Source organism: Ammospiza nelsoni, chromosome 23 (assembly GCF_027579445.1).
Source record: "Ammospiza nelsoni isolate bAmmNel1 chromosome 23, bAmmNel1.pri, whole genome shotgun sequence".
NCBI classification, from domain to species: Eukaryota; Metazoa; Chordata; class Aves; order Passeriformes; family Passerellidae; genus Ammospiza; species Ammospiza nelsoni.
The window spans coordinates 4,417,182-4,440,170 of record NC_080655.1 but is presented as its reverse complement, the minus strand read 5'-3'; the positions used below and the strand labels follow the sequence as shown (position 1 = coordinate 4,440,170).

The 22,989-nt window shown below is 49.4% G+C and overlaps 1 protein-coding gene across 1 annotated transcript in view; it reads left to right on the top strand.

The window, feature by feature from the left end:
- Window positions 1–686: 686 nt before the first annotated feature.
- DENND2C (DENN domain containing 2C) overlaps window positions 687–22,989 on the top strand; it is a 29,821-nt gene continuing 7,518 nt past the window's right edge. Inside the window, exons 1-15 of the mRNA XM_059487920.1 lie at window positions 687–746; window positions 4,159–4,208; window positions 7,009–7,928; window positions 9,385–9,533; window positions 10,053–10,165; window positions 10,508–10,535; window positions 10,641–10,675; window positions 13,207–13,303; window positions 14,302–14,346; window positions 16,507–16,688; window positions 18,601–18,710; window positions 19,606–19,675; window positions 20,001–20,078; window positions 21,220–21,369; window positions 22,600–22,748. Coding sequence (XP_059343903.1) covers window positions 4,197–4,208; window positions 7,009–7,928; window positions 9,385–9,533; window positions 10,053–10,165; window positions 10,508–10,535; window positions 10,641–10,675; window positions 13,207–13,303; window positions 14,302–14,346; window positions 16,507–16,688; window positions 18,601–18,710; window positions 19,606–19,675; window positions 20,001–20,078; window positions 21,220–21,369; window positions 22,600–22,748 — 2,138 coding nt within the window. The 5' untranslated portion in view covers window positions 687–746; window positions 4,159–4,196. The remainder of the gene's footprint in view (window positions 747–4,158; window positions 4,209–7,008; window positions 7,929–9,384; window positions 9,534–10,052; window positions 10,166–10,507; window positions 10,536–10,640; window positions 10,676–13,206; window positions 13,304–14,301; window positions 14,347–16,506; window positions 16,689–18,600; window positions 18,711–19,605; window positions 19,676–20,000; window positions 20,079–21,219; window positions 21,370–22,599; window positions 22,749–22,989) is intronic.

The window sequence follows — 22,989 nt, the reverse complement described above, 5'->3', positions numbered from 1 at the left end:
CTGTGAGTCAGGTCAAAACCCCACGACTTTAAAAATAGTACATTGTGGGTTCTGTCTGTGGGCACCCTGGTGTAGCAGCCTTCAGGGCTTGCATGCTGGAAGTGGTCTGGTTTTGGTATTTTTATATCTTGAGGAAAAACTTGCTTTCAGGAAGTTGAATTTCATCACTTTAGAAAAGGACAGTCAGTAGAAAAGCTTTAGGACCTGTGAGTCCTTTAACCTCCTTTTGCTGTGTAATTTGGATTAGCAGCACATTTTCTGTGTCCGGGGGCTGTGGCCATGGATCTAATGAGGCAGAGCTGCTCCTCAGCAGGAGCTGCAGCAGCATGGAAGGAGTTAATACCTCGTGGTTAGAGTAGCTTTGTATCGAGATGGAAATGACTAAGCACTCTGCATTCCTGGAGAGTTACTTGTTTTGATATAAAATCTGCTTGTTTGCTACTGCCCATGTCTTTGAGGCATCAGCATGGCAGAGCTGTTCAGAGGAACATCAGAGTTCTTCTGGAGAGGAACAGGATGGGAATAGCTGAGAGCTCTGGAAGGGGTCCCTTCCCTCCAGGAACGAGCTGCCAGCTTCTCTAGGCTCCACAAGACCAGAAACTGATTTTTATTTGGCTGCTAACACACAGGAGGCTTGGTGACAAGGGCTTGGGGTGGTTTAGGACTGCACAGCTTTCACAAAAGGACTGGGATTGCCTCAGAGCTGCACGAGCTGGTCCAGGCAGTGCTTGTGTTCCCAGGACAAGGTAAGGTGCTGTGTCAGTGCCTCTGCTGCAGGGTGCTCGGGGTGCTGGGGGTTCCAGCAGCACAGGAGGGGAGGACTGACCTCAGCACTAGGCAGGGATTTATTCTGGAACAGCACAACTGGCAGCTTTCTCTCCTTGGGAGTGTGGTTTCAGGAAATGGAATTGTCTCGAGGCTTTGCATGGAAAATGTGTAGTGTGCTCGCTGGATTTCAGGGCTGGAAAAAGAGTCAGGGCTACCTGTCATGTGCTGGGAACGTGCCTTATTCTTCTGCTTTGGGAGCTTCCAAACAGTGTGGATCAGAGAGGCAGGCTTTTGGCAGAAATGGGTGGTGTTTTGTCTAGAAATTATGTAATTTTCTCCCAAACTGCTGCTTCCAGTGAAATAATTCCGTATTCTTAACTACACTGATCTCCTCTAAGCAGTAAGGATGATAAATTTGGCTTCTCTGGAAATACTGGGAGCACACTGGGGCCAGTTTGGAGGAGTTTGGAAGGGGAGGTCAGGATGGGAGCAGTCACAAGTGCGGTTATTCTGTGACAGGAATGATTTGTGCAGTGCTGGATACAAGTGCTGCCTGCCTGGCCCAGGTGGTCTCTGCCAGCTCTGTGTCCCTGAACTGTGATTTAGCCTGTCCTGGGCTGCATTTGGGAGTTACTTAACTTGGATCACACCACCCCAGTGTGTGTGTGTGCTCTTTCTTCACCAAAGATCAGCCTCTGCCCTTGCCTGGGCTCACGTGATGAGCTCAGATCAAATGCCTGGGTCTTGATAGCAAGCCTGGGCAGGTGAAAAGCTGCATTCCTCCTTCCTTGGAGATTTTGGGAGAGACAATCCAAGGGAGCAGCTCTGAGCAGGGAGAACTTCAGGCTTGTGCTCAGCTCTCTGTGGATCCCATTCCTGCATGTCCAAGGCTGGGTTGGATGGTGTGACCGTGTTCACAGGGGTCAGAGGATGAGGGAAGAGATGAGGATCTGACTCCATGTTTCAGCAGGCTTGGTTTATTATTTTATGATATATATTACATTAAAACTATACTAAAAGTTTAGAAAAAAGGATTTCATCAGAAGGCTGGCTAAGAATAGAATAGGAAAGAATGATAACAAAGGCTTGTGGCTCAGACTCTGTCTGAGCCAGCTCACTGTTATTGGCCATTAATTAGAAACAACTAACATGGGCTAATCAAAGATTTACCTGTTGCATTCCACAGCAGCAGATAACCATTGTTTACATTTTGTTCTTGAGGCTTCTCAGGAGGAAAAATCCTAAAGAAAGGATTTTTCATAAAAGACGTCTGTGACAGGATGGGGCTTGGAGCAACCTGGGACAGTGGAAGGTGTCCCTGCCATGGCAGGGGTGGAAGGAGATGAACTTTGAGGTTCCTTCCAATCCAACCCAACCCATTCTGGAGTTCCATGTCCTGGCCAAGGCTGAGCTTCTCCTCCACGTTTCTCAGCTCCTGGTTGTGCCTTACCCTGGGAGCAGGGACCTGGGCAGTAGGAGAGGGCAGAAGCATCAGGCCTTGATTTCAGCCATGGCTTGAGATGAGGAAGCAGAAATGGATCTGTCTGTCTGTCTGTGTGTCTGAGGAAGCTGCATCACAGGCAGTTTTTGTTGCAGCCCTCCCAACATGAGCTGTGGCAGGAAGGATGTGGGGTGGGCTGGCAGCCAGCAGAGCTGCCCAGCTTGGGCACAGCGAGGGTGGACCCACCTGGAGAGCTGTGCAGGGCTGCTGAGCCTCCTCTGAGCAGCCATTTGTCCTCATGGGTAGAGGAGGGTGTCAGGGAAGGGTTCTTCCCCCAGAGGGTGCTGGGCACTGCCCAGGCTCCCCAGGGAATGCCCAGAGCTGCAGGAGTGTCCTGTGCAGGGCCAGGAGGAGTTGGACAGGATGATCCTTGTGGTTCCTTTCCAAGTGTGTTCCATGATTCTCTGCCAGGCTGCTCCCACAGGAGCTCCCAGCTGGAGCATTCAGGAGGAATCAGCCAGTGCTGTTGGAACCAGAGCATTGTGGGTGCAGGCTGTGAGTGCAGCTGCTGGGCTGGGTCAGATAAACCCTGTTCCACACCATGGGGTCCTTCAGGTTCTGCTCCCTGTGCCACCCCTGCATCCAGCAGTGCTGGGTTTGAAGGCTTGGCAGGCCCTGGAGGATCCTGGTGTGGAGCTGGGCTGCTGGGGAGGTTGTTGGAGCCCTGTCCCCCCTGGCTGTCCCTTTGCCTGGGTCCTGAGAGTGTCCTGAGTGGCACAGCAGAGGGAAAGCTGCTTTCCTGTCTGCTAATCAGGGCTGTGCAGACACACACGGAGGAAGGATGGCTCTGCTCTGGCTCAGGATGTTTTGGCAACAGTGCCTATTTATAGGAGAGGGCAGGGGCCCCTCAGTGCTGTGGGAGAGGGTCTCCAGTGGCTGCAGAAGCACTGAGGACAGGCTGGAGTGCTGATGGGGGACAGAGGGCTGATGATGGAGCAAATATCCCCAGCCTGGGGCTTCCCCAGATTGTCCAGGTTTATCCCATTCATTGCTGAGTTACCAGCAGCTCTCTGGGACAATGGGCTGAGTCATTCCAGCCTGCAGGAACCCACACTGGAGACAGGGAGCTGCTTCCCACAGCAACTGTGCTGCTTTGGCAGAGTGCAGCAGAGCCAAGGCTTGGTGCCGTGTGTGCCCAAACCATCCCTGAACTGCCTGGGAGCCCTGGCATGTCCTTGACCTTTGAGCTTTCTCACTGGTGCTATCAAAGAGATCTGCCAAGGCCAGTTCTTTGATTTTAATTGCACTGCCGATGCCTCTGCCAAGCAGATCAGCAGCTCCAGGGGTAGCCCTGAGCCCTGGAATTGGAGGAGTGCTCCCAGCAGTGGGCAGGGTGTGGGTCTGCTGTGCTGGGGGCTCTCCACACCCAGCCTGGAGAGTGGGGCATGACCCCTTGCCAGGCAGGTTTGAGCTCCTGTGCCTCCCAGCGTGGTTTGGTGCCCATCCCTGGCTCTGCCCACTCTGCCAGCCTGTGGTGACTCAGTGCTGGCCGGGCGTGGTGGCACTGGCTGTGCAGGACACGTGCCCAGGGTGGCAGCTGGAGCAGAGGTTTGGTGTCACTCTGGCCCCTGGTCCCACGTGGAGCAGCTCTGGCTGCTCTGCAGGGACCCTCTGCTTTTGTGCATGTGTGGAATTTGCCTTTGGCAGGGAGACTTCTTGGTGCCAGGGGATGTTACCAGAGCCAGAGGGGCCCCTGAGCACTTGTCTCCTTAGCAAAGGGAGGTTGTTAAATACAGCTGGAGGGTTGGAACTTCTGAAATGGGATAATTGCCCAGAGAAAGGGAGGAACAGGGCTTGGTAGAGCCCATGGGCTGCTGCCTTCTGTCCAGGATGAGTTTGCACCTCTGCTGGCAAAAGGGCTCCAAGGCTGAGTGTGACTGTGTTCACAGGGGTCTGAGGATGAGGGAAGAGACGAGGATCTGACTCCATGTTTCAGAAGGTTTGATTTATTATTTTATTATATATATTACATTATAACTATACTAAAAGAATAGAAGAAAGGATTTCATCAGAAGGCTGGCTAAGAATAGAAAAAGAAGGAATGATAACAAATATTTGTGTCTCTGACAGAGAGTCTGAGCCAGCTGACTGTGATTGGCCATTAGTTAGAAACAACCAACATGGACCAATTAAAGATCCACCCATTGCATTCCACAGCAGCAGATAATCAATGTTTACATTTTGTTCTTGAGGCCTCTCAGCTTCTCAGGGAGAAAAAAATCTTAAGGAAAGGATTTTTCAGAAAATATCATGGCTACAGCTGAGGATTCCGCACATGAGATGTCTGTATTGAAACCATGCAGGACCTGCAGGTTCTGTGCAGCCACCCCAGTTCTCCCTGGTGGTTTCCCCTGCATTCCTTGCTGGATTTTCTGGAGGATGTGTTCTGTATCCCCTGGATTCCACGTGTGGGAAGTCTCCTGTTTGTGCAGGCTCTGCTTGGCTTGGAGAAGCCAGAGTGTTTCTTTAGCATTCCTTCTCTGCTGATCTAAACATGGGGTGATTTTTCACTTGAAGATGAAAACTCACCCATTTTTTTCTGCCTTTTGAAACTCCACAGGCTGGGCACCACTGCCCTCCAGTCTCTTGGATGGCAAATTTAGGTCAGGCGTTGGCAAACAGAGCACCAGGCAGGTTTTCACTTGTGTTGTGGAGCAAGAGAGCACTCCTGGGAGGAGGATGCACTCTTCCCCAGCCACCACAGCTCTTAAATCCTGTGTCAAGCAGCAGCTCCTCTCTGGAGAGGCAGATGTGGTTCCTTTTTCCTTTTTCCTCATGTCCTGTGTGTCTCTGCTGAGTGTAGAGCTCAGGTGCCACAGGTATTTATCTCACTCCTGCAGGAGGGCTGGCTGAGATCCACACTGCTGTGTTCCTCTGCCATTAAATAATTTCCTTCAGTTTGCATGCCTGGGATCCCTCAGGGTGTTCTGTGCCTGCTGTGTTTGTTTTTGAAGCCTCAGCTCCCTTTCCATGTGTGCACAAACAGCCCCTGTGGGGAGGGAGCTCTGGAAGCCTGTCCTGAGCACGTGGTGGATGAGATTTGGGGAGGAATGTTCTGCAGCAATTGCCAGGAGCAGATGGGACATTGGGGTGAGGAGCATGGCTGGGGTGCTGTCACCAAAGGGGACAAAGGTGGTACAGAGACTCCATCATCAGAAAGCTTAAAAAATCACTTTATTATTATATATTTATTATTAGAAATCCACAGTTCTTACAGAAACAATGGTGGACCTAAGACCTGATTGGCCTTTAGGAATTTTCTCTCACCTATTGGTCAAGAAGGGACAACTCCTTCTTGTAAACTTCTTTGACAAACAGAGATTGCCTGCCAGGTGCAGGGATTGAGATAAGAATTGTTTTAATTCTTTCTCTGAGTTTTCTCACAGCTTCCTAGGAAGATCCTGTGACATCTCTGTCTCTCTGTTCAGAGGATGTTTTCACCATTTTCCCCATTTTTGTGATTTTTCTCCTCAGGAAGTGGCACCTCCACAGTAAAGGTGGAGGAGCTGGGTTCAGGCTGGGTTTGGGATCAATTTTGGGTCATTTCTAATCTGATTTTCCTCATTTTTTCACCATTTTTAACCCAATTGTCACAATTTTTTCCCATTTTTATGATTTTTCTCCCCAAGAAGTGACATCTACACGGTGAACGTGGAGGAGCTGGGTTCAGGGTGGGTTTGGGATCAATTCTGAGTCATTTCTAATCCAATTTTCCTTATTTTTCCCAGTTTTTAACCCAATTTTCACATTTTTTCCCCATTTTTATGATTTTTCTTCCCAGGAAGTGACATCTACACGGTCAAGGTGGAGGAGCTGGGTTTGAGGTCCATTTTCTCCACTCCTAACCCCATTTTCTCTATTTTTAGACCATTTCTTCACTGATTTTCTCCATTTCCCCCCAATTTTCACCATTTTTCTCCGTTTTTCTCAATTTTTCCCTGAATTTTCACCATTTTCACAGTTTTTCTCTATTTTCCCCAATTTTCCCCCAATTTTCTCCATTTTCCCCCAATTTTCACCATTTTTCACTGTTTTTCTCCATTTCCCCCCAATTTTAGACCATTTTCTCAATTTTTCCCCAATTTTCACCATTTTCCACTGTTTTTCTCAATTTCCCCCGCAGTTTTCACCATTTTCACAGTTTTTCTCCATTTCCCCCCAATTTTAGACCATTTTCTCCCTTTTTTCACCATTTTTCACCGCTTTTCTCCATTTTCCCCCAATTTTCACCATTTTCCGCAGTTTTTTCCCAATATTTCACCGTTTTTCTCCATTTTTTCCCCAATTTTCACAATTTTCTCAATTTTCCCCAATTTTCACCATTTTTCACTGTTTTTCCCCAATTTTCCCCAATTTTAGATGATTTTCTCCATTTCCCCCCAATTTTCCCCATTTTTTTACCATTTTTCTCAATTTCCCCCCAAATTTCACCATTTTTCTCAGTTTTCCCCAAATTTTCCCCATTTTCACAGTTTTTCTCCATTTCCCCCAATTTTTACCATTTTCCACCGTTTTTCTCAATTTTTTCCCAATTTTTCATAATTTTTCTCCATTTTTCCCCCAATTTTCACCATTTTCTCCATTTTTCCCCGATTTTCACCATTTTTTCACCGTTTTTTCCCAAATTTTCATCGTTTTTTCCCAAATTTTCACAGTTTTTTTCCCAGATTTTCACCATTATTCCCCAGATTTTGTGCTTACCACAGCCTGCAGCTGATGTCTCTCGTTTTTGCCCGCAGGTCGGAGCAGCCAGCCCGGACTCTGTGACGCCGCCGGGCCCTTGGCGGCGCGGTGCCAGCTTTGATGCGTGCAGCACAGGGCAGGACGTGGCCAGGGCTGGGCATGGGCTGTGTGTGAGCCCCCCTGGCACTGCCATGCACCCCGTGGGCGCTGGGGACAGCAGCTTCACCCGCGGGGCCCTGCAGGGCCAGACCCTGTCCCGCAGCCACTGCCGCAACATCAGGCAGAAGATCTCGCAGTGGGAGGGCAGGACGAGGGGCTGCCCCAGCAAGGACAGGCAGCAGCTCAAGGACTTTGGGGTGAAATATGACCCCAGCTGCAATAATGCACTGCCCAAAGTGAAGGCAGAATGCACTGAGAATGGCACAAGGGCTGGGGGTAAAGATCCCAAGAGCCTGGGGTTGGATTTTAGGGAAGATGCTCGGAGGTGCTGTGGTGGCCCAGCTTCCCCAGCCAAGGAGAAAGGAGAGGGACAGACAGGCTGCCTGAGCCCAGGGGTGGCGCTGCCCCCAGGGAACTTCTATACCTCACAAGCTCTGTGGAGGAGAGCAGATCCCCCCCTGCCTGGCAGAACCTCTCCTGTGGCCTTGGACCTCCAGAGGAAGCGAGGCAGCGCTGGCTCCGCGGAAAGGGAACTGCAAATCAAAGGAGTGGACGCTCTCTGCAGGGCAGAGAGGAGCTTGAGGAACATTTACTCTGAGGTTGAGGGGCAGGAGGAGGAGGAGGCAGCTCCTGATCCACCTCCCAAGCCCCGCAGGACTTTCCGCTACCTGGCAGAGAAGGGTGCTGGGGGTCGTAGAGCTGCCAGTGCCACCAGGGAAGGTCCCCAGCAAAAACAGTGTGGAAGGGACTTGGTGTCATCCTCCAACAACCCTGAGAAGAAAATAGCCAGCAGGAGGATCAGAGGGAGAGCCCAGAGGTACATAATTCATCTCTCATGTCTGAAATATTTATTGAAATTATTTTCTAGGTGGGTTTAAGCAGCTTGCTTGGCATGATGTCCTTGTGGAGTGCTGCTAGTGATGATGCCTCTTTTCATGGGGAAGGGATGTTCCTGGGTGAAAGTATCCTGCTTTTGCTGCTGACAGTCTTGCAAAGAGGGCTCCAGGTTCCAAGAAGAAGACAGCCTATATCTTAGAACAGAGTGGAGTCACCTCAGGGAGAGACCTGCCCGCTCCCTGCCCGCTCCCTGCCTGCTCCCTGCCTGCTCCCTGCCTGCTGCTTGCCCTCAGCTGCAATTTGGGAATGGCAGAGTAGCTGTCTCTTGGGGCACTGTAGCTGCTGAGTGTTTGGCTTTTTTGGGAGTGAAGGTTTCTCTTGTTAAGGGTGGAGGCTGTGGTTCTGCTCCTGCAGTAGGTTTGCCTGGTTTTCCCTCTTTCCCATACCCTTCTGAGGTGGCTTGATGCAAATCCTGCTCACAGGTGAGCTGCCTGTGCTGGACTGGTGTGCAGAGATGTGGCTTGAGGTTCTGAAACCTTCCACTGTGTCAAAGTGTGCAGCAACAACCCAGATTTGATGATCAGGATGGGCTAAATCCCTGCCAGCTCCTCTGTGACCTCAGTGCCCTAATTTCAAAGTAGTGGCCAAGTGGATGGAAATGCCAGCCCACAAATGCATGAACACCTTGAGCACCAGTAGGAGAGGCCGGTAGGAAGCAGTGCCCTGGTTCTGAGCTGCTGCAAGAATTCAAACATGGTTTGGGTTCTTTGCTCTGTCAGGATGGGGCTGGCCATGCCTGCTTGGAGTGTGCTTGGCCATGGAGCCTCCAGCTCCCTTTCTTACTTAATAACTCTCCCAGAGTAAGTGAGCAGGACTCACTTGGTGTGCTGGCTTTGACTGGGATAATTTTCTACTTGGCATCTTGTGTGCTGCTGTGTTTGGGGTTGTGATGAGAATATTGGTAACACAGCAGTGCTCACACAGAGCTGGGAGGGGACACAGCAGGGACAGCTGACCCCAAGGATGTTCCAGACCCTGTGATGTTCTGCTCAGCAGTATAAACTGGGGAAGAAGCAGAAAGGGGGGAAATTTGGAGTTTGTGTTCCCAAGTCACTGTTATGCATGATGGAACCCCTGGACATGGCCAAACACTGAGGGAAATAGGGAATGAATCCCTTGTTTTGCTTTCCTTGCTTGTGCAGCTCTTGCTTTACCTTCCAAACTGTCTTTATCTCAATCCATGCATGTGTTTTCTCTCTTTACCCTCTGATTCTCTCCCCCATCCCACGGGCTGGGAGTGAGGGGCTGAACTGCTGCCTTGGAAATGCGAGCCCAGAGTGGAGCATCCATGTGCTGGATGGTCCCAGGGAGGGCCACACTGTGTTTGACTGCAGACAGCAGCTCCTTTAGAAGCAATCCCCCTCGTTTTCCTCTAGGAAATCTTTTGAGTTTGAGGACATCCAGGGCTTCCGCAGGCGGCCGGCGGGCGGCGGCTGCCACAGACCCCGGGAGGAGACCAATGGCTCTGCAGGATCCAGGCTGCTCTGCACTCAGTCTCAGGACAACATCTACGAGGACATTATCTGTATGTGCCTGGGCTTCTGGGGGTGTCCTCACCGTGGTTAAGGGTGGAATTTGTGCTGGGAAGGGAGGAGGGAAGGTGAGGATGCAATTGCGGCCCTTTCCAGCTCTGGGGTTTTTAAGGTTTTCCCCATCTGGGGTTCTTTGTTGATGTTGGTGACATCTGCATGTGAACAGCCTGATTTCAGATGTCATTGGAAGTCACTGGAGTTGGCCTGTGCTAAAGTGATTCCTTTATTAGCCCTTGGAATGCTTTGCTTGAGTGTTGCACAGAGATCAGTGTGAACACTGCCAAAATGAGCTGCTTTGCAATGGAGCTGCTTGCTGTGCAGGGGGAAGAAGTGTTTTGTTCTGCTGAATCCATGTGCAGTTTGCCAAGGTGATGGCAGTGGGTTAGAAGGATCCACCTTCAAACAGGTCTCTCAGACCCTGTTATTGGCACACTCTCCCCACTTGTATCCCTGGCTGAAATTACAGGACTTTATCTCCTTTCATAAATCCCCCATCCAATGCTTTTTTCCAGGTCCTACAAAAGAACATCCCTATGAGGATATCAGAGCACTGCCCTTGCCCCTGTGGAAGGTCCCGTCTGTGTGGAAGCTGCCCCCTCCCCGGAGCATCAGCAGGGCTCCCAAGGTGGGCTGGGGGGATTCAAGGGTCAGGGGTTTGCAGAACCATTCCCACAAGGGCCCAGCCTCACATTCCACTCTGCAAGTCATTGGTTTGCCTTATTGTTTTATTGCTTGTTATTAATGTAAATAATACATGATGTAAATAATGAATAGCCATGGCAGCTGATTAAGCTGCTAAGGAGCAACAGAGTAGGAACAAGAGAGATTTGGTGAGAGGCTTGAGTGGGGAGGTGGGATGGAGACTTGGTAGAGCAGATTTACCAGCTGTAATGTGACTGCTCTGCCTGGGACCTTGGACCAAAGCTGGATCTCATGCTTAACTCTCTCTTCTGCTTCTGTTTTCCAGCCTCCCCCCAAACCTCCTTTCCTCAGCCGTAAGTCACTGGAGCTGAAGCCCACCCAGACAAATTTCCACGGGAAGGTGGGGAAGGAAACCTCCCTGCCTGTCACTCTGTCTGAGTGGAAGCTGTTCCGAGCAGTGGAGGCTGCCAGCAGGAGAAAGAACCTGCCCTGGGTGAGATTCAAATGTAAAACTTCACTTCTGGCCTGGCATTTCAAGCTCTTGCTGCTTCATGAGAGGCCACAGAGCTGTGGGCCAGGCAGGTGATTGCTGCTTGGCACTGCTACCCCAGCCATTCCCTCTCCAAGTGGCAGGGCTGGTGTTTGGGGGGTCTGAGTGCCAGTTCTGGCTGGGACAGTGCTGGTTTTGTTGGCCAGGAATCACAGTGGTGTTTTTGTGGGCAGACAAAGTGCTCAGTGTTGGCCTGGAGGTCAGGGCTGTGTGTGAGCACAAGCCCTTCCTCGTGCTTTGTCACCTAAGCCTTGTTCCCAGTGTTTCCATGGAGTGTTGGTGCTGGGTTTGTGCTCTTGGAGAGCTCCAGGGGCAGCTCTGTGGGCACATGTCCCTGCTCCCAGTGCCTTCCCAGGCTGGTCCTGGTGTTCACTGCAGTTTCTGAGCTGTGGGATAGTTGTGGGGCCCTTGGAATGTTGGCCAGGAGTTCTGGACTGGCACCAGGAGCAGCTGTTTCACAGTTTAAGGGTGCAGAGGAGCTCTCAGGGATAAGAGCTTTTCACAAAGCCTTCATCCAGCTGTCCCTTCTGGCCTCTCCCTCCTGCCTGGCTGCAAAGACAATTATGCTGCTGAGGCCAGAGGCGTGAGGAAGGCTTTTAATCCATCTACACACAGAGAACTTTTCAGTTTGCTGCCTTGGGAAGGCTTCTAGATCCTTCTGTTGGTTACCAGCTCACATCCCTGTGTGACAAAAGGCACCACATGCTGTAAAAGGGCAGCTGTGGTGGCACTTTGTGCATGGGACTCAAATTGTGGTAGTGAGAAAGATTTATTTTTGCTGTGGTAAAATCATTTCACTTCAGCAGATCTGTATTTAATCTGAAAATCACGTGTGTTTGCTCAGATTGCACAAGGCTGTGAGGTAGAGTTGGACAGCTGCAAAGGACTTTTCAAACCTTTAAAGTGCTTTGGAGTATCAAGTAACTTCTGTCTGTGTTTTGAAACAAATTCTAGGTCTGGAAAATCAGGAAGGAGATGGCAAGATTATAAAAATGCTGTGATGGAGAGTATCTCTCATTTGGAGAGGGGAAAATAAAATGTTCTCCAAAAGCAAACCTATTCCAAAAATCTGGTAACAATTTACATGCAGGAAGAGCACTTTACTCTCTTTGCTCATGAGGAATTGAGCCAAGATTGCTTGAGAGGTTGAGAAAAGGACCGGGGTCTAAAAAGACAAAACCTTTTGCCTAAGAAACACATGGCTGCCCTAAACACACCCAGGGTGGTGACTCAGCTGCACAAAAATCAGGACAGAAATGAAGATCTCCTTGGTAAGGCTGGGTAAAAAGGGAAAGAAGGCAGGTTTGGCAGGAGGAGCCCTGCTCTCTGCAGTGGGCTGTTTGTTCCCTCAGTGCTGAGGCAGAAAATGGGGAGAAATCCACTGGAAAAGCAGAGCCTAAGCCTGGATTGTTGATCTGGGGATTAAACACTTGAGCTGAACAAACAGGTTCTCTTTAATACACTTCTTTTTATGCTGTATTTGTGATGACAAATGGCTGGGCCCCACCCTCCTGTGTTCAGTTTAATGAATTCTTGAGGCAGGAATGAACTTGACCTGCTCCCTGCATTTAGGGTAAATCCCTCTTGCCATGAAGAGCCTTTGATGTGGGGAGTCAGGAGCCCCTGGGGCACTGGCAGGTGAGGGGAAAGCAGAGAGCAGGGACACAGAAAGTGTCAGGACTTTGGCTGTAAGGCTGTTGTGACCAGTGGAAGGAGGATTACCAGTCAAAGTGCTGACCCTTCTTTCATGTCTGTGCTTAGTCTGCACTGGGTTGTGCTTTTACCCAGATTTTTTCTTCCACTGGGCCAGCTGTGTGGTCCTGCAGCATTGTTCTGTCCCACTGTCTGTCTTCATTTGTGCAAAATCACAGAATGGTTTTGGGTGGAAAAGCCCTTAAATTGCTCCTGCCATGGCCATGGACACCTTCCAGCAGAGCAGGGTGCTCTGAGTCCATCATCCTCTCATTCCAGCAAACTCCTGGGGCAGGGCCTGTGCTTTAAGCTCCTTTGTGCTTCAGGAGACTTGAGCTGACATCAACCACAGCAGCAAACCCAAAACCCAACCCCCAAGCTAGAGTGAGAGAGCTCTGCTTTTTCTGGCCTTGGAAGGAGTTGGGGAGCATTTTCTGAGCCTCTGTGCTGCAGGGTTTGAGATGTTCTTGCAGGTGCCTTTGCATAGAAAATGGAGATCTGATGCCTGACAGTTTGTCACTTCTATTTGGGAAGGCAAGTGTGACATTTTCCAGAGTGCCTGTACAGTCTGGTGTCAGCTTTGAGCTGTGCTGACAGGGATCTCTCTGCTGCAGCAGAAATCTGTGCTCATTCTTTATGCAGTGAGCTGGGATAGAAGGAACCTCTGAGCCAGGGTTCCTGCAGGGTTTGGGCAGCTCCCCCAGGTCCTGGTGGTGACTCTTGGGAGCCTGGAGGCTTCTCTGGACCCCCACATTAACCTCTGCTTCTGTTTTGGGTTTCAGCTGGTACTGAAAATACAGGAGATCTTTGATTCCAAGCGTGGAAAGAAGAAGGTGAAGCTGCTCAGTCCTGCTGGGAGAGAAGCAGCTCCAGTGAAAGGTACTGGGGTCTGCAGCACCACTGTCTGTGCTCTGAACACCTTGAGGGGCACAATTCCTCTGCCCTGGCCTGGCACCACCCCCTCATGCTGCCTCAGCAGTGCAAACCCCACACTTGTGGCTGGAATTGAACTTTCAGCTCAAGGAGCACCTGCCCAACCCAAATTTACACTGCCACAAGGGGAGGATTCTGAGCCTGGGTTAAAAGTGCTTTTTCAAAAAAGCAGATTAAAGCAAAAATTCCTCAGAAAACCACTTGGCATGGGAGCTACCAGTGACTCCTGCACTCATTATCTGTGTGCCTTGTTCTGACTGTGTAGGGTCTTAATTTATAGTTATAGGGGTTTTATTTTATAGTTATTCTGTTCAGCAGCTCTATTAAGTTTCATATCAGCCTCAGCCAACCTGGTTTGTGTTCTCTGCCCATGTTCAGCTGACCTGCAGGTCACTCACTGGCACCACTGCCTTGATATAAGCTCTGCTTTTTGCAATGTGCAAATTTAACTCTGCCACAAGGGGAGGACTCTGAGCCTGGGTTAAAAGTGCTTTTTCAAAAAAGCAGATTAAAGCAAAAATTCCTCAGAAAACCACTTGGCATGGGAGCTACCAGTGACTCCTGCACTCATTATCTGTGTGCCTTGTTCTGACTGTGTAGGGTCTTTATTTATATTTATAGAGGTTTTATTTATAGTTATTCTGTTCAGCAGCTCTGTTAAGTTTCATAGCAGCCTCAGCCAACCTGGTTTGTGTTCTCTGCCCATGTTCAGCTGACCTGCAGGTCACTCACTGGCACCACTGGCTGGATATCAGCTCTGCTTTTTGCAATGTGCTGTTGTCACACATTTCCCAGCTGCCCTTGGCTGATGCTTTGGGCAGGATTGGTGGGCAGCCCTGAGGGATGTTGATGTGATGAGTCTCAGGTTGTCTCTCTTTCCCAACTTTGGGTGTTGCCCATCTTCCTTCTGCATGGTTAATAAGTGAAAACTGTGTGTGTTTCAGGTGAAACCAGCGGCAACGAAAGCGATACGGAAAATCAGCCCAAAAGTGAGTGAATCACAGGGCTGGTCCTGTCCCACAGCACTGCACCCTTGGCTGAGGCCCTGCTGGGATGAGCTGATGTGTGGAATCTGCTGAGACAGGGCCAGGGAGCCTCTCAGAGGCCACATGGCCAAGTCTGGCAGCTGCTGCTGTGACAAACCAACCTCTGTTTCTGCCCTTTCCCTGAGCCCTTGAGGTTTAATGCCATCAATCTGGCAGTCAGCAGAAGCAGAGTCATTTTTGGGTTGCTGGGAGGTTGTTCCTGAAAACCTTTGCTGCTGCTGCTTGAGGTTATTTCCCTCCTGATTCCTTCCCTTGGTTCTGTTTTATGTCATGGTGTGAAATGTCCTTTCCTCTGGGGTGAGTTCACCTGGGTATTTGTCCTGAGCTGGATCATAGACCCAAACTCCAGACCTGAAACACCTACTTGGTTTTAGGTGCTTTTAGCTTCCATGTGAAGACAGATTAACAGAAAGATCTGGCAGAGGTGCCCAGAGCAGCTGTGGATGCCCCTGGATCCCTGGAAGTGTCCATGGCCAGGCTGGGACAGTGGAAGGTGTCCCTGCCATGGCAGGGGGTGGCACTGGATGAGCTTTGAGGTCCCTTCAACCCAAACCATTCAAGGATTCATAGAATTCTAGATAGAATTCATTGATAGAATTCTGTGGTTCTATGATTTTATTTTAGGTATTTCATTTATTTGGAAACATTCTAAAGGCTTTAACTTAGAATGAAAAGTGAAATTCTATTTCTTTACGTTGAGGAGAGTAGTGGAGAGTGAAGGATCTCAGCAGAAATATTGAGATTTCTTCAGAAAGATTGAGTCACTGCCTGATGGAAGAGTTGTTTGAGAGTGTTTAGAATGTGTCACAGGAATTCCTGACATCAGAGGGCTGTGCCTGTGCTTGTGAGCCCGTGCTGCCTGTCAGGACAGCCCAGCCTGGGGGTGCCTCTGCCTCTCCTGAGTGCCCCTGGTGTTTGGAGTGGCTCCCTGAGCTCCTGGCCTGGTGCAGGTGGCCTTCACTCCCTGGTACCCCTTTGTGTCACTCTGAGATGTGTAAGAACATCAGGGCAGCAGGAGAAATTTCAGTATCTGTCAGGGGGGATTTGCAGAGCTGCAGATTTGCAGGATTTTGGATTTGCAGGTCAGTGCTTCCTGTCTGAATCACAGAATCCTGCAAGTGTTAAGATTGGGAAAGACCTCTGAGGTCATCAAGTGCAGTCATCAACCCAGCAGCAGCACCATGCTCACCACTAAACCACATCCTCAAGTGCCACATTGTGACTGTTTGCAGGGGTCTGAGGAAGAGGGATTGATTCATTATTTTATTATATATATTATATTAAATATATATTTAATATAATATATATCATAAAACAATATTTTATTGATTGATTTTTTTGTTATATATATGGATTTATTATTTTATGATATATACTATCATAAAATATGATTGCAGCCATCATAATATTATCATATTATCATAATAATATGATTGATTTATTATTGATTGATTATTTTATGATATATTATATTAAAACTATACTAAGAGAATAGAATAAAGGATTTTATCAGAAGGCTAGCTAAGAATAGTAAAAGAAGAAATAAATAATAAAGGCTTGTGGCTCAGACAGAGAGTCTGAGCCAGCTGACTGTGATTGGCCATTAATTAGAAATAACTGCATGAGACCAATCACAGATTTACTTGTTGCATTTTACAGCAGCAGATAATCATTGTTTACATTTTGTTTTTGAGGTCTCAGCTTCTTAGGAGAAAAAATCTTAAGGAAAGGATTTTTGAGGAAACACATCTGACACCACATCCACACACTTTTTAAACACCTCCAGGGATGGTGACTCCACCACTGCCCTGGACAGCTTGCTCCAATGATAACAACCATCCCAGTGACGAAATTGTCCCTAATATCCAATCCAAACCTCCTCCAGTGGAATCTGAGGTTATTTCCTTCCTGCCTGGGGGAAGATCAGCTCTGTGCACGAGGAGCTGACACAAGTTTTATACCCCACAGGGACCATTTGGATGTTGGGCAAATCCCCCCATCCCTTTTCCCCATCTGATGGCACTGCTCAGTCCTCTCCTGTGCCCTGTAGGTGTGTGGCAGTGCCAGCCACAATCTGCTTTGGGGTTTTTTTGCTCTCCCCAGGTCGCCCCAGGTGCCTGAGGCGCTCGCCCTCCAAGAGGAACCCTCACTACCAGACCTTGGAGAGGGATCTCATCGAGCTCCAGGAGCAGAGGCTCTTCGAGCTCTTCGTGGTGGTGTCCCTGCACAAGAAGGCGTCTGAGGTCACCTACACACCACACATCATCCAGCAGTTCCCCAGCAAGGTAGGAGCTCTGTGGGAACCTGCCCAGGGAGCTGCTCAGCTCTGTTTCCCCTCGTGAGCTGCACTGGTCAGGATCTGGGTTTGCTCTGTTACACACCTGATGTGTGGTGTCAGAAGGTTGTTGAATATGTGTCTTCATAATGAGTTTTTCATTTTTGAGTTCCTTTTTTCCTACTTAATTCAAATTTCATGAAGCCATGATGGGGTGTTTGATACCTGCTGAAGGAGAGGAAGGACTGCAGAGCTCTGTCCTCATTCTGGCAGTCTGTCCTTTACAAACAAGGAGTGAAGCACTGATGCTGCACGGGAACTGGAATTCCAGGGTTTTTATACTTATTTGTACTGTTTTGAAAAAGAATAATAAAAAAATGGCAAAACTGTTTGTATAAGTCCCCAAATCCAGGAGAGCTGTGGGAGGTGAAGCTAAACCAAGCCCTTTGAAAAGAGCTGTTCAGCACAAAACCAGTGTGTGACTGAGTTATAGCTCAGTGAACTAAGTTGGGAAGCTGAGGTGGAGCCTTGGTGTTTCTGTGGTACCAGATTGAGATGAATATTCAGTTCTCAGTGTCTGGGCTCATAACTGCTGCCTTCCACTGAAAATAACAGAGCCAGCAATTCTGGCTGTGCCTTCAGAAAGCCAGGAGTGATTGAGGAGTCTGCATGTCACCCACACAGAGGAGATGTCAGATCCACTCAGGGAGGTTGTGTGGGACCCCAGCAGGTCCCACAGTGTCCCAGTTCCTGCTGCTTAAGGGATTTGTGTGCAAATAACTCCAGTGCCTAAGTGTGTGAATGCCTTGGGTTCACAGGATGAATAAGGAGCTACATCCAGAAAGAGTGCACAGTGTTAATTTAGTGGGTAAAACTGAACACACCCAAATAATATCTGCTAAAATTGCAAGCTTTGGGGTGTTGGGAGGAAGAAAGGAGTGCAGAAATTTGGTGCAACCTCTCAGTTTGTCCATTGCCTTTGGGTTTCCCTCCTCCTCTCTACTGGCTTTTGTAAAAGCACTGACACAAAAAATTACTTTCTCAGATTTATTTATCTTCTGCTCAAGGGAAAGTGTTTTGGTGAGTGGCTTAGATGGGACAGTGGGTCAGATTGGGTGTCTCCATTCTAATATTAGCTTTGCTTCCAAGTAATCTGCTGTCACCCTCTGCTTTGGGCTGTGTGCCCAAGGACATCTAAGCTTTGGTACAACTGTTACTCTGTCAAAATGCTGTTCTGTTTTCCTAACACTTTGTGCTGTCACAGCTGGGACACTGCAATAGCCTGGATGTGCTGAGTGCTTAAAATCAACTTCATGCAATAAACTTTCCACTTCCCAGGGGCATTTCCTACTTATATATGTAAAATTTCCTTACATTTCTTATGGAGCCTTTTATCTGAACACCCTTTTTTGCCCTTTCTGGCCAGTTTTGATCATTGAAAGTATCCTGGAGTCCTTGAGGGATTTGATTTGAACCCACATGTGGAGTGGCTGGAACATGTGATTCAGGGACAGTTTTTGCATTTCAGTTATGAGTGGTCTGCACATCAAAAGCTGAACACATTCCTCTTCCTATTTGAGTGTTTTTAAATCTCCCAGGGGTAGAACCAAGGCAGGCTGACCCAGCCATCATTTGGGGGCTCATTTCTACATTCATTTTCCAATTAATTTAGCCCTGCTTGTAGATCCTTACAAAGAATCCATCCTTACCAAGCTGGGCCATTTTACAAAGGTCCAATCAGCAGGAAAAATACAAGAGGGAACTGGGAATCTGCAAATAGTCAGAACATGTTCTCCTGTACCCATGCATTCGTTATGGGTTGGATCAGCCTTTGGAAGTGTCAGGAAGGTGCTTTCTGTATTTTAAATGCTGCAGCTGTGCACCAACTTCAGTGATTTCAAATGCATCTGTTACCCCTCCAGCCTGAACATCCCTTCAGACCATCAAAGGACACTGAAGAGAGGCTAAAGGTCATTCCCAAATTCTGCTTTCCAGATCCCAAAGACTGGTTCCCTTCATCAGACCTTAAAAGGTAAAGATTTGGTTTTGAATATTTGTGACTGAGAGAGGCAATGCTGAAAGATTTGGGCTGTGCCAGGGGAGCTGCAGTCAGAGCAGGGGAAAAGGGGAAAGGATCCAGGAAATCCCTGTGGTAGGAGGGAGGATGAGGTGTGGAGCTGGGCTAGAGAGCTGCTGCCTTTCCTGTAAGGAGGAAAAATCTGTCCAAGGCCAGCTGCTGGGGCTGGAAGTGCTTCTGCTGCTCCTTGGCTGAATGGGGAAGCAGCTGGGAAGGAGGAGAGAGGGAAAAGCTCAGTGAGAGGAGCTGGGAAGGAGGAGAGATGGAAGAGCTCAGTGAGAGCAGCTGGGAAGGAGGAGAGATGGAAAAGCTCAGTGAGAGCAGCTGGACAGGAGGAAAGCTAGAAAAGCTCAGTGAGAGCAGCTGGGAAAAAGGAGAGCTGGAAAAGCTCAGTGAGAGGAGATGGGAAGGAGGAGAGATGGAAAAGCTCAGTGAGAGGAGATGGGAAGGAGGAGAGATGGAAAAGCTCAGTAAGAGCAGCTGCGGAGAAGGAAAGCTAGAAAAGCTCAGTGAGAGGAGCTGGGAAAAGGAGAGCTAAAAAAGCTCAGTGAGGAGCAGCTGGGAAGAAGGAAAGGTAGAAAAGCTCAGTGAGAGGAGCTGGGAAGGAGTAGAGCAGAAAAGTCAGGAGCAGCTGGGAAGGAGGAGAGATGGAAAAGCTCAGTGAGAGGAGCTGGGATAGAGGAGAGATGGAAAAGCTCATGGGTGCAAGTTTTTACCCTGAACAGATCCCAAAGTCCTTGAAATCATGCTTTGGCCCTTGCCAGCATGACCAGAAGGAGTGTGTGTGCTTTGTCACTCTGTTCCCTGAGCTGTGTGGTGAATTTAACCCTGACTCTGCCTTGCTCCCCAGTGAAACCTTTTCCTTCGTGCTGACGGGGGAGGACGGCAGCCGCTGGTTCGGGTACTGCAGGAAGCTCCTGGTGAGCATCTCTGGGAGGGCTGAGGGTTCAGCACTGTCAGGACATGACTCAGGGCTGCTTTCCCACGTGGATTGCCCATCCTGTGCTGCTGTGGTGGTGCCAGCCCTTGGGATACAGAGGGAAGAGTCACGATGGTGCTCAGAAATAGCGAAATGCGCTCTGGGCATGAACCAGCTCCTGGAACTGGGTGTTCCTTGAGAACCTTCATAGTCATAAGTGTAGGGGGGGCTGCAGCAGAAGGAGTTCTTCAGATCAGCTGCAGTGTGGGTGCTGGGTTGTTCCTTGCCCCCCTGTTCTCAGCAGAACTGTTGCTGTTGCCTTTCAGCCAGAAGGGAAAGGGAAGCGCCTGCCCGAGGTGTACTGCATCGTGAGCCGCCTGGGCTGCTTCAACCTCTTCTCCAAGGTGAGCTGGCACAGCCTGTTCCTGAGCCCTGACAGCCTGCGGGCTCCCCAGAGTGACTGGGTGCTTCTGGCAGGCTTAGTGATTGCAGCTCATCCCAGGAGAGTGGTGCTTCCTCTCTGTCTTTGCTTTGAGTAGGGAAATAAAATCCCGGTGCTGAGCCTTGTCAGTCAATGCACAAATCCTTCAGCAATTACTGCAGGAAGGGCCTTCTAATACCTGGTGTTACTGAGGGTGCCCCTTCATCCTCTTCTTCTGTGACTTGGAAATGGAAAATTAGTTTGGGATGGTGTTGGGTCTCCCCTGTTTTTTTGTAGCACCATGAGGAGGGGAGATAAGGAGGTGAGGACTGCAGATAAAGGGCAGTTACTGCAGCAGAGTACAGAGACAAGCTTTGATGAAAGATGGTTCTGATTGTTGGAGCACTGAGTTTCTAGAACAGCATTTCAGGGAGGTATCTGAGAGGGATGGGTGTTGCTCCTCCTAACCCCTCTAAATAATGAGAATTTGATTACTACACACAAGACATTTCCTTCCAGTAGCAGGAGACTGGAGAGTTGGGCTCACAGGAAGCTGTTCCTGTTTGACTGTTCAGACATTTGAGATGAATTTCACAGAGGTCTCAAGTGAGGTGGGAGAGGGCAGTGGGTCTGTGCTGGAGCCTTCTCCATGGGAATGCTCTGGTGGATTCTCCCCTCTGCTCAGCAGCTGTTGTATTTGCTGGGAATGCCCAGGAATGATGAATCTGACTCCATGTTCTCAGAAGGCTAATTTATTATTTTATAATACTATATTATATTAAAGAATACTAAACTAAACTACACTAAAGAATACAGAAGGGAGACTTAAAGAAGGCTAAAAGATGATACTGAAAACTCGTGACTCTTTCCAGAGTCCTGATATAGCTTGGCATTGATGGGCCAAAGAGTGAAAACACCTCACACCAGAATCCAATGAAACAACCTCCAAACACATTCCAGACAAGCAAAACACAGGAGAAGCAAATGAGATGAGAATTGTTTTCCTTTTCTCTGAGGTTTCTCAGCTTCCCAGGAGAAAAACCCTGGGTGCAGGGATCTTTTTCAGAGAATGTGAATGTCACCAGCAGCAGCAGTGACCCGAGGCTCTGTGTGTGTCCCTGCAGATCCTGGATGAGGTGGAGAAGAGGAGGGAGATGTCCCCAGCCCTGGTGCACCCCTTCATGCGCAGCGTGATGGAGGCGCCGTTCCCCGCCCCAGGCCGCACCATCACCGTCAGGAGCTTCCTGCCAGGAGCAGGAGATGAGGTAACACAGGTCAGGCTGAGCTGCCTGCTCTCTCTGGGGTACAGAGGCTCTTGGCAAACTGCACAGTGGTGCCTGGAAATAATTAGTGTGAAGAAAACATCCTGGAGTTGGAAGGGAGGCTGTCCCAGAGATGTTTGCTGTGGAGTCATCTACCATAGAAGTGATTCCCTGCTGCTTAATGAAGAGCTTCTAGGGGCACTCTTCTATGCAGCACTCTTCTGTGCTGCTCCTTGCCCATTGAGTCCAACTCCTGGCACCCCAAAATCCCACCCTGTGCATTCCTGAGAGTGATGTCCAAACTCTCCTGGCAGCCTCAGGGCTGTGCCCATTCCCTGGGGAGCCTGGACAGTGCTCAGCACCCTCTGGAGAGGGAAGAACCTTTCCCTGATACCCAACCTAAACTCTCCTGATACAGCTTCAGCCCTTCCCTGGGTCCTGTCCCTGGTGTGAAGAAAACATCCTGGAGTTGGAAGGGAGGGTGTCCCAGAGATGTGTTTGCTGTGGAATCATCTGCCATGGAAGTGATTCCCTGCTTCTTAATGAAGAGCTTCTGGGGCACTCTTCTGTGCTTCCCCAGCTGTCTGGGTCATGGGATTCTCTTTAAAATCATGTATTCAGAGAATATCCTGAGCTGGAAGGGACCCACAAGGATCACTGAGCCCAACTCCTGGCACCCCAAAATGCCACTGGTGTCCAAACTCTCCTGGCAGCCTCAGGGCTGTCCCCATTCCCTGGGGAGCCTGGGCAGTGTCCAGCAACCTCTGGGGGAAGAACCTTTCCCAAAATCCAACCTAAATCTCCTCTAGCACAGCTCCAGCCCTTCCCTGGGTCCTGTCCCTGGTCCTGCCCCTCAGGAGGAGCTGTGTTGTAATCTTCACTGCAGTGTTGTTCCTGCCTCTCTGCTGGGGCTCTTCTCCATTCTCTGCAGCACAGTCCTTCCCGTCTTCTCAGGGGCTCCTCCTGGGCTCTTGACCCACCCCTTTTATCCCAGCTATCTTTACGAGCCACAGCTGCTGCCCAGCTAAGGACTTCACAGCTGTGACTCATTTAGAGTAGCTAGGACCCTCCAAATATAATCTAGATATTCACAAGGACTCCTACTATACTTCAGTTGTTGTATTCTTGTTGTTGTTATAACAATACATATATTCAGGCCCCCACAGAGCTGGTGGGCCCTGCCTCAGGCTGGGGTCCCTCTCTGGGCTGCTCTCCAGCTCTCCCTGTGTCTGTGTGCTCCAGGTGATGGAGCTGTGCCGCCCCTTGGACTCCAGGCTGGAGCACGTGGACTTTGAGTGCCTCTTGCAGTGTCTGAGCGTGTCCCACACCATCCGGGTGTTTGCCTCCCTCCTGCTGGAAAGGAGGGTCATCTTTGTGGCTGACAACTTAAGGTAAAGATGAGTCTGAGGGATGCTGTCAGTGGATGTTATTGTTTCTTCTGTGTTTGGACCTGTCCCACGTCCAAGCTTGTCTAGTTTTGCAGTTCCATTTGAAAACCTTCTGCACTCCCCACACAGCATGGCGTGCCTAGAATTTGGATTATGCTGTTTACACAAGAGGAGATAAGGAAATGTTTCCTTTTTGCCTCTTTAGCTTGGCTTGATGGTGGTTTTAGTTCCCCATAACTGAGTT